The 11,263-nt window shown below is 38.3% G+C and overlaps 1 protein-coding gene across 1 annotated transcript in view; it reads left to right on the top strand.

Annotated features, from left to right (window-relative positions):
- Positions 1-11,263, top strand: part of LOC111871306 (programmed cell death 6-interacting protein) — a 29,105-nt gene that overhangs the window by 4,475 nt on the left and 13,367 nt on the right. The window contains exons 2-9 of the mRNA XM_023864311.2: positions 630-748; positions 854-981; positions 1,194-1,347; positions 4,725-4,849; positions 6,658-6,759; positions 7,477-7,699; positions 9,311-9,434; positions 10,553-10,730. Coding sequence (XP_023720079.1) covers positions 630-748; positions 854-981; positions 1,194-1,347; positions 4,725-4,849; positions 6,658-6,759; positions 7,477-7,699; positions 9,311-9,434; positions 10,553-10,730 — 1,153 coding nt within the window. The remainder of the gene's footprint in view (positions 1-629; positions 749-853; positions 982-1,193; positions 1,348-4,724; positions 4,850-6,657; positions 6,760-7,476; positions 7,700-9,310; positions 9,435-10,552; positions 10,731-11,263) is intronic.

Genomic DNA, 11,263 nt, shown 5'->3' with positions numbered 1-11,263 from the left:
TGTAGTAAGTGCCTCTGATGATGGTTGTGTCAAACCGAAACATGTAAGGCAGAAGTGATAAAGAAGTGACCTACAAATTGTTACACTCAACAGACTTTTTATTAACTTTGTGATTGATAGTGTAACGGACCAAAAATGAAACAATTCAAAATAGAAATTACACATTTTTATCTGTTGAAAAATTGAGGTGCATCTTAAATTCATAGAATGTGGACCTTTCTAATTTTTTTCCATAAAAGCAACATCCAAAAACTATATGAGCCTTGAATTCAAAGGCATCTTATATTCAAAGTAATACAGTACTTCAAGTTAACATTCATATAGTTAAGGTGATAAAATTGCCCCTGATGTGATTTTAACACAATTGAGCATGTTGACTGAGGCAGTAACACTTCAGACTTATGGATGAGGTGCACAGTTCAAATCTTGACTGGGGCATTGGCCATCCTGACTGAAAGGTTTCATGGTTTTCCTCACTCTCTCCTGGTGAATGTCTGGTTAGTACCAACAAATGTTACATCAGTTTATCTCATTTGATGCAAAATTGCCAGAGCTACTGACAGTGTCATTAAGTAAGGCATAAATAAAATACATAAATTAATATAAGATTTCTGTATTTTTAATTGCAGTTACTATGATCAACTCTGTGCCCTGGAAGGAAAAATTCCTTCCCATGAAGTTCAGATTCCTTTTAAGTGGAAAGATGCTTTCGATAAGGGTTCGATCTTCGGTGGAAGAATTAGCCTGAGTAAGCATATAAATATTAGTTATATGCAGATGCAGTATATTAGTATAGAATACCCATTGACATACAATTTCAAGATACCATCTTAGTACTTCTTTTTTTTTTCAGCTGTATCATCTCTTGCATATGAGAAGGTCTGTATACTTTTCAATATAGCTGCCCTACAGAGTTCAGTTGCTGCAGCTCAGAGTATTGAAAATGATGATGGATTAAAATTAGCTGCAAAACTGTTTCAGGTATTTATACTCTAATTAATTCCTTATTGTGTAGACGGTTAATTATATATACCATTAGTAAAGTTCAAGTTAACAGCAACTTCTGACTATGTGGTTCTGTAAGTTACCATAATTTTGGTGCATAAAGAAACAGGATTAATGCAGAAACATAAAGGAAGTAATCACATATAGCTCATATATTTCATTTTAACTTACACGGAATTTTATTCTAGCAAGCTGCTGGAATTTTCAGTCATCTGAAAGGCACTGTTATGCTTGCAATCCAGCAAGAACCAACCCCAGACCTGAATCCAGAAACTCTTGGAGCATTATCTGCTCTCATGTTAGCACAAGGACAAGAAATCTTCGTACAGAAGGCAATACATGGTATGAGACTCATCTCTTTGTTTTATCTGTGATGTCTGTTCTTTTTTGAAAGTAACATTTTTTGGTGGGATGAAGAAAGTTGTATATATGATTTGAGATTCTCACAGTGGTGATTTTGAAGAGTTCTGTCATCTGGGATTAACACCATATAGTTGTTGAAAGTCTGCTGACGTTTCTGGGGAACATGTTACCTTCGTCATAAAGGTTGAAGAGTAGGCCAAACAAGAAACCAGCATGAAGCAGGCAGAGCCAGGTGGAGACAACATATTCCTGCAGAATATCAGATGACTTCCAGTGGACTGTCTGGTTATATCCAGGAACTTTTCAGAACTGTATATGTTCATGTTATTTCCATTTATCATGTTGTTTCTCAGTTAGATATGTGGGTCATTTTATGTGACGACAGCAAGGCATACACATGGAAGTCAGATTCTCTGAAAATTGTTTTCTAGAATTTTATTTATGAACACGTTTTCTTATTCATTTTCCACTGAGGAATAATTAGCTTGTGTTAAAGGAAGTGCAGCAGCCACTGAGAATTCAGCAGGAAGTTTCATCATTTGTTATATAAGTTTCTGTACCTTTAACTTCCCCTGTTTTTTCCCCATTTGCTTTTTTAGTCAAATTATGTGTCGACAACATTTAACAGTATTTCTCATGAATAAACATGGTCAGTTATAAGTGGACTCCATTGTATAGTATGCTATACTTCACACATCCACATCAAGATATTACTACTTCTCATAGAATACATATGATGACTGAAACAAAAGACAGCTCATATGTGACCCTCTTGACAGTTCATCAGTATGATAATCTGGAATTCTGTAATGACAGTGGTAAATCTGTTAAATTGGGCTTTAACATTGGTTAATTGTTGATGTTAATGTGTTTTAGTCATTACATTGTATGGGTGGAGGCAGCATGTATCCTGAGAACATAGGCAACATTGCCCCGTATTTACATGGTGTAACAAATGAAGAAATGGCATTAACATCAAATGAAAAAAAAAATCTAGAGCTTGCAAAAGTTATGTATTCATATGTAGAAGGATAAGGCAGTGTATTAACTTATTCTGAAAGATGTTCACTCCAGTAAATTACATTCAAGATCTAAAAGTTTGTGATGATGGTAAACTGTTACAATTAATATGATGCTGGACATTATCCATCATCTTGTCTGTTCTTAAAAAACCGTCTAGTTTCTATTAAAAACAACTTTTCGGGAACTGAAATCTGTCCCCGTCCTCAGGTAAAACCTACTCAGTTGGGTCCAATAGACAGAGCTAGCCCTATCTCCGGAAAACTGTGCCAGTTTCAGAAGGGGTTCATAAAACAAGCACAACATAATCCATCTGTGAGAGCTAAGAAATATTGAAGCTATCATATTCGAGGCTTAGCACCAGAGAAATATCTAGAATGAAATCATACCGGGAGAGAAGCAATACTCCTTGTGGTACCAACATATGAAACAAATAGTTACCCAAACCAACTACACTTGATGTCGCTGTAGTCTCTTGATTTCTGCTGTGATGATAGGGGCCCAGATGGGAGAGATATCCACACTGGGTTGACTGATTGGATGGTCCAGCAGAGACATGTGGGCTGATTCCTTGTATCTTCTATATGTGGTGTTGGGTTCGATCTGCAAGACCTTCGCTTCATTCCAAAGAATTTTGTGATCTTCCTCGTATGCATGTTGGGCCAATTTAGACTTTTCCAGCAAACCCTGTGTCATATTATATTTGTGCTCCTTAATGCGTACTTCTAGGGGTCTGCTAGTTTCACCGATGTAACATCTGCCGCAGTCGCAAGGGATGCTATACACACACTGCTTCGTTTTCTGGGCATCTCTACTGGGTCCAGTTTTCATTAATGTACCCCGGAGTGTATGTTTCGTTTTGAAGATTGTTCTAAGTTGAAAACGGTTCCCGATGCGTCTGAATTTCTCGGCGATACCCTTGACATACGGAATGATTACAGTGCCCCGGTATGTTGTGTCTGAAGAGGGACGATTTATTGTCGCTGGCTTCAATACAGAATCCACGAATTCTTTAGGATATTCACTGAGCATCAGATCATGTCTTATGTTTCTGATTTCTGTACTAAAATCCTTCTGGTTTTGACATATGACCTTCGCTCTGTTGACCAAACTATGAACAATTCCCCTTTTTACGTGGTGTGGGTGATTGGACTTGAAGTGAAGATAATGACCAGTATGAGTAGGCTTTCAGTACACTTTGGTGGTCAGTTTTGGACCCTGCTTCATAACCAAAACATCCAAGAATGGAAGTGCATTGTTAACTTCAACTTCCATAGTGAATTTGATGGTAGGTCTGATGTTGTTAATATGTTGAAGAAATTTCTGTAGCTATTCCGGTCCATATGGCCATATCACAAACGTGTCGTCGACATATCTCAGCCATTTATCAGGCTTGTATTCAGCTGTGTCTATTGCTATTTCTTCAAAATGCTCCATGAATATATTACTGACCACCGGAGATAGTGAGTTTCCCATTGCGCTACCTTCCTTTTGCTGGTAGAACGTATCTTCAAACTGGAAGTATGTGGTTTTTAAGCAGATGTCCAGTAGTTCCATCACGTCTTCAACTTGTAAAGGTGAGCGTTCTGGGAAGGAAGAATCCATTCTGAGTCTATCTCTTATGATTTGTAAGATCTCTTCCACTGGTACGTTGGTGAACAGACTAACAACGTCAAAACTTACAAGGCAGTCTTCTTTTTGCAGGTTGATATCCTGTATTGATTTTATAAAGTGTTCAGAATTCTTTACGAAGGAACCTGTGTTTCCAGATAGAGGATTGAGGATCTTATGGAGGAATCCTCTATCTGGAAACACAGGTTCCTTCGTAAAGAATTCTGAACACTTTACAGATATTTCTGTGGTGCTAAGCCTCAAATATGATAGCTTCAATATTTCTTAGCTCTCACAGATGGATTATGTTGTGCTTGTTTTATGAACCCCTTCTGAAACTGGCATAGTTGTCCGGAGATAGGGGCTAGCTCTGTCTATTGGACCCAACTGAGTAGGTTTTACCTGAAGACGGGGACAGATTCCAGTTCCCGAAACGTGTTTTTAATAGAAACTAGATGGTTTTTTAAGAACAGACAAGATGATGGATAATGTCCAGCATCATATTAATTGTAACAAATTACATTCAGTTCCTAAAAATTACACAACCAATTGCTGCTCGTCAGCTATTTCTGTTGTATGTCTGATGTAGAGTGCATTCAAGGAGTACATCATCACATACATCCATGTGGAAGCTACGGCAGACATGGAATTCACCCTTTGAAATTAATTTTGTATATAATCCTGTAAAGTTGAGTTTTGGTATGAATGTTTTTTTGTGACTTTAGATAAGATGAAGGATGCAGTAATTGCCAAATTGAGTTCTCAGTGTGAAGAACTGTACGTGGAAGTATTGAAACAATTTCAAAAGGAATTACTCAGGCCTCTGTGGGATAAAGATTGGATTCCAACTGTAAGTATATTCATTGGTTACACAACTCCAATGATATGCACTGCCCCTCCTCTTGTTTTTTTTTTTTTTTTCTTTCTTCTTTGCTTGAACATCTTTGTCTGGCTACTAGTCTGTGTATTGTAGTATGGTAAAGCAATCCCTTTAACAGGCCGTGAAAGCCCATAGGGTTTTGAAATGTGGAGGTTTCAACATTTTGTGTAGACAGTAGGCTCACAGATGGCAGTGAGGTTGTTAGCCTTACGCACTGGCTGCCCTTTACCACCCAGGAAGATTTCTGGTACTGATTTCTGTTAGAGGCTGAGTTGACCCCAGGGCCACAGTGCAGCTGGAAGGATTAGGTAAATTGAAAAAAAAAATGCACCATATCAGAACTTGAACCCATGACCTTCTGTCTTGTAGCATAGTGCCTCACCCAACTATACTACCGCGTGTCCCACATCTTAAATACGTGGATTGAAGTCTGATAGTAGAAAAATACAGGTCACTGGATGTATGTGACAATGGAAACCAAAGGACTGACAAGAATATACCCAAGGAGGGGGTAGTGCCAGTCTATAAAAAATGGAAACCCTTAAAGAGTAACTACTGAACAACTAACGCCATGGAGTAGAGTCCTTGAGAAGTCACCAGTTGTTCACTTAAAGATTTCCCACATTTTATTTAATCTGAAGGTTCATTATCATATTCAAAAGAGCTCTTCAATGGTTCCTATTCTGGGCCAGATCAGTGTAGTCTGTACCATCTCATCATATTTCCCTAAGGTCCATTTTAATATTATTGACTCACATCTAGGTTTCTTAGTGATCTCTTTCCTTATGTCTTTCCCACTGTGGCCCTGTATGCATTCATCTTCTCCTCCCATGAATACTGCCTGCCCTGTCCATTTGGCTTGATCATTCTAGTTATATTTGGCAAATAGTACAAATTATGAACCTCTTCATTATGTAGTTTGCTTCAACTTCATACCATTTGATCCTTCTTTGGTTCAGATATTCTCAGCACCCTGTTCTCAAATACCTTCAGTCTGTGTTCTTCCCTTAATTGTAGAGACCATGTTTCAGTAATTAACAGTTGAACATTATAATAATAATAACAAAGAAACAATTCCTTGGCAATCTAAACACCAAAAGGTAAAAGAAAATAAGGAAACCATAGCACCTGTTGGCATGACATGAGCCCCCTGCCCTCTAATAAAATAGGGCAGCCCCAGTCAAAATTCATCCAGCAGATACCAAACCCAGTTGCTACTGAGAAGGGATCAGCTGAACTGGGACATAATTTCAAATTACCCAGCCACTGGTGCTGGGTTCACATGATCTGGCACATAGCATATTGATTCTTATGCATTCTTTGTTCAGAGTGCATCAGTAATGTGACAGCATAATGGGAGAGGTAAGTCTCTGTGCTTAAATCATCTCCAAAACTACTGAATGGATTTTGATTAAATTTGGCATATGAGGATCTACGTCAAAAGCCCATGAGTGAATTTTGTTGTGGTTCATATTGCTCTTCTTAAGCTCAAATTGACACTTTGTAACATTGCTCAAAAATTGGTTCTTGAAATAAAATGTACAACTTTTATTTGAAACATTTTGAACAAATATTTAATGAATACAAGGATTAATAATTTATCATTATATGTGTCATATCTTTGGTATAATTAGTGTTGTATCATTGATTTTGTTTATGCCATAAATGTATATTGAGGCCTTTGAGGTACAGAAAAGTAGCAAAGATTTAATTATGAAAAAGTGTAGACTCTAATGGAGAACACCTTGCTTTCTCTTAGTTTTGTTTCCCTTTTTCAGGTGGCTGGAAAGCAGGCAGCATACCATGGTCTCACTGAGTATTATCAGAGTCTTGTATGTAAAGCAAACAAAAGTGTTGGTGAAGAAATAGCAAGACTTGAAGTGAGTTTTCTGATAAATAGGAATTGTTTTGTCAAATTCATTTTTAATGTTTTTAGGGATAGATAAATTAATTTAAGGTAAACAAGCATGAAGTATATTGAATAAAATCGATTATATGTAAGTATATATACCCTGTGAATTCCATGTGAAAAATTTGGCACAAAATGTCTCTGACCATACTGTTGTGACACCATTTAGTTTTGTGGGTAGGCACAAACATATCAGGGGAACATGCCGCCATCTTGAGGACTGAATGAGTTTGATGAAGATGATGTTAGGTTATAGGAGGCAGGATTCCCATCTCCTGTTGCTGGCGGCCCTGAAAATTGCAGTATTTTCTCCTGTTTCCTAGTACACTCCTCCAATTGGCATAGATGGGGTTGTCCTCTACACCTCCTGAGGGACTGAGTCACTTTGACCCTGAAGATGGCAGCATATCCCTCTGATATGCTGGTATGCACTCTAAAGAGTACATAATGTTACAAACCATCAGAACCCAACCGAAACAGTTCATCATGAATTCTCATAACCTAAGTCAGACTACCTGCTATCCCAATCATGTGCCATGTTTGTTGGATGGAAGCATACGCACATGCAGCCAGTACACACAATGTGATGTTTCTGCAAAGGTACTTACAGTAATTGCTCTAGGGTGTGTACACAGTCTTTGGAAAACCAATGTGTTTGCCATTGATGTTGTTTATTTTTTTTTTGTAGCATGCCTTGGAATTGTTTAAAGCAGCACAACAAAGGTCAGGAAAACCTTCCTACTTTCAAGACTATGCAAATAAAGCACAACGGAATCTAACTGAAGCCAAAAAAGACAATGACTTCATATACCATGAGAGAATTCCAGATGTAAAATCCCTACCTACTGTTGGGAAGGCAATGTTAGCTAAATCTTTGCCAGTTCCAGAGAGACTGAGTCAGAACTTTAAAGGTAAGAAGGCTTGCATGCAGTATGTCGATAATCTGAGATGTGCGGGCTCCATTTTCATAGTTGATGAATAAGTTGAGCAAACAAGGGGCACGCATAGTGAAGGACTACTTTCTCTGCTTCTGAATCCTTGTGATAGAGGCAGTATATTCCTCTGAAACATTCATAAATTTTTACCAGACTACATAACACCACATTGCAGAAGATAGTCCATCACGCTAGTCAATGCTGTAGAATGATTTGACTTCACCATCCAGTGTTGTCTCAAATATATGTGTGTATATATATATATATATATATATATATATATATATTGTAACGTGTCTGGAGTTCGAATCTTGTGGGTCACGTGTGTAAGTCTTATCCCACTTCTGACACCAGTGTCACGTGTTTTGTGTGTCACGCTACAAATAAGTTCACGCCGTTCCAATATAGCGGATTTATTACGTTCGCTCGTCTTACACACTTTACAATCATCTGCACTTGCAGTGGTACAATCACTGCTCACAATAGCTGGGCGATGCTGGACTATCTTCTCCGAGGGCGGTTATCCCAAGCCTTTCTTCCCCGAAGGCTGATCACGTCTGGCTTCTTAGCTGTCTAATCCGAGACTGAAGGCTTCTCATCGAAGCTGGCCTATTTATACCCTCGCCGCTGCTAGGCAAATGAACCTTCTGTTATAACCATGGAGACGTTGCTTTGTTTGTCGTTACCGTGGAGATTCGATGTTCTCGATACAACAGCTCACTGTTGGAATTACAGTATCGCTATTGTTACTTCTTATGCAACGGTCTGTTCTAGCGTTTCCATAGAAGTGACTTCTGGATTCCAGACACGTTACAATATATATACACACACACACACACACACAGAGATCAAAAAGTCGCACACATCAAACTAAAAGTTGTTATAAATAGTATTGCAGGTAATATAATTATATCTCCTACCACTAGATGGTACTGTAGGAGTACTAACAACGAGTAGAAACACTATCTGGCGTGTATCAAATCATTCTACAGAAGACAGTAATCTTCACATGGAGATTATAAACATATTGACAAATATTACAGAACATTAGGTTTGTATGTTAAAAATTTTAGACATGACAAGTGCTGCCGATCTTTGAGGTCATGTCTGACAATTTTAATGTAGTTTGAATCTCTGCTGGTAATGCATAGAAGTGGATCATTGTTTTATGTAAGTATTAATTTATAAATCTTGCTGCCCTTACTGCATGGGTACAAGTATCTGAAGAAGATGTTAGAAGTTTTTTTAGAATTTTGTATTTATGTAAGAGAAAATACAAAGTTTTCTTCATTCACTTCTCCAGGCACTCATTCAGTGTGATAGTTATAGCTTTGATGTCTGGACACTTTCCTGTTCAAAATGTGCACTTTAAACATGGGATTTTTTAAGATTATGGTCTTGTGTGTTGTAACACTATATTCTTTGCAGGCAGTTTTTTTCTTGACTTACTCTTTGACTCTAAAGGTGGAGAGTGAAATATCAAGCTCTCTTTGACATACACAGTTTTACAAGCTCAAAGAGAAAATCTTGATAGTCACCAGTGTGACATTCTCAAATCCAACACAGAATTTTTGTTCTTGGCTACAGATTTGTTTGAAGAGCTGGTGCCTGTCACTGTTCATCAGGCTATGACTGCATATGATGGCAGGAAGACTGAAATTTTGAACACTGAAATAATGAAATTACGGGAGAGTACACAATTTCTTAACAGGTAAGCTAATATAGGAAGTTGAAAAATTGCTACAGGATTAAATTAGATATGTTTACAGATCAGAGAATGCTTGTTATCATTCAGTTCAGATTTTTTGTTTTGCTGTCTTGTAGTTTAAAATATACAAAACTGTTATTCTCTCTGTTGTTTTGTATGAGTGTGAAAACTTTGCCCCTCACACTGAGAGAAGAATATGGACTGATAGTCTTTGAGAACATGGTAAAGTAAGAAGAAGAGATTCCTATGCACTTAATTAACCATCCTATCATGAAAATGGGGGGGAGGGGGTAGAGGCATTGCTTCAAGAATTTTTGGTATTGGCACTAGATGGAGGTGAGTGTTTAGCTTCATGCCCTTGCTGCTCTAAAGAGACTCAGTACCCATTGGGTAGGCTAGGTGGGCCCCAGAGCTGGTCTGCAAGAGTTAAATATCTTGTTTCTGTGGGAAATCAAACTCCAGTTCCTCAGTTATCCAGCCCTTGCCTTAGTTATTATATTGATGGAGCTGTTATACATGTTTGGGAAGAAAATGCTGAGGAGAAGGGGAAAAGTAAAAGGAATCCGCAAAAAATTTCTTCATGGAAACTTCATCATTTTTCCCTCAGAATGGCTGAGTTTTTGGACTTCACCCATTGTCCAGTATTCTAAAACCTAGAGAAAACAGCGTTTTGGAAACTGGATCTGTTTACATCCTCAGGTGAGGGGGGGAGACACCTACTCTCTTGGGTCCCTTAGAAAGAGCTAACTTTAATTCAGTAATTCCGAGTATTTTACACCATTGTAAGAACCCTTTAAAATCTACTTATTCATAATTTGTACCTGTAGCCAAATATTATGGGACAAGTAACACGTACAGGAGAGATGTGTATGAAGTTTTGGTAGGAAAGGCTAAAAGAAAGACACAGACATGGGTAGGAGGATAATATTAAAATGGATCATAAAGAAATAGGATTTTAGGCTCTGGACTGTATTCATCCAGCACAGGATAGGGTCCAGTGGCAAATTCTGGTGAACCCAGTAATAAACCTTTGGGTCTCCTAAAATGCTGGATGTTTCTTGACATGAAGGACAACTTCATTCTGCTTCGTTTAGTTAAAGATTTTTTTCTTTTTATTTCAGTGTTCTGGCATCACTGAATCTTCCTGCCGCTTTAGAAGATATGTCTGGGAATTCACTGCCACAGTCACTTGTTGATAAAGCAGTATCTGTAAGGAGTAACGGTGGCATTCAGGAGTTGGAGAGAATGATGCGTGAACTGCCAGATCTTCTACAAAGGAATAAGGAGATTCTTGATGAGGTGATGTCTCTCTGGCAGTATATGCTTACTAACTTACGGTTTGTTATCAGCATCTTCAAGCATCTGTTCTTCCGCTTGCCACAGCACTCTTCACTGATGTTCCCAAATTCTGTGATATGCCGTTTCCTGTCTTGACAGTATAGTGACAGTGCTCAGGAAATCTTTCTTATGTGATGATATGGTGTGGAATCTTGCTTCTTTAGTTCTTAATGCTTTAATCATTCCCATGTATTCAGGACCGAAGTAAGTTGCTGTCTTTACAGTGAGTTCAATGCATTTGACAGATCAAGATTTATATGGTTTGATGAGAAATCAGTGCTGTGATCCATTTAACTACTTTAAACAACATTGTTATATGGGGGTGTAGGAGCCTCCCACATTGAAGCAAGCACCATCCAATCAGTGCGGACTACAGCAGCTGTATAACTGCGAGCAGGCTGGTCTTCTCTTTGTCGGTGGCCGGTTGACTGTGAGCTGGCTGGTCTCTGTGTTGTCAGCCAGGTGACTGTGAACTGGCTGGTCTTCCTTGCTTC

Source organism: Cryptotermes secundus, unplaced genomic scaffold, assembly GCF_002891405.2.
Source record: "Cryptotermes secundus unplaced genomic scaffold, Csec_1.0 scaffold1116, whole genome shotgun sequence".
Lineage (NCBI taxonomy): Eukaryota > Metazoa > Arthropoda > Insecta > Blattodea > Kalotermitidae > Cryptotermes > Cryptotermes secundus.
This window is presented reverse-complemented; position numbering and strand designations above follow the sequence as displayed.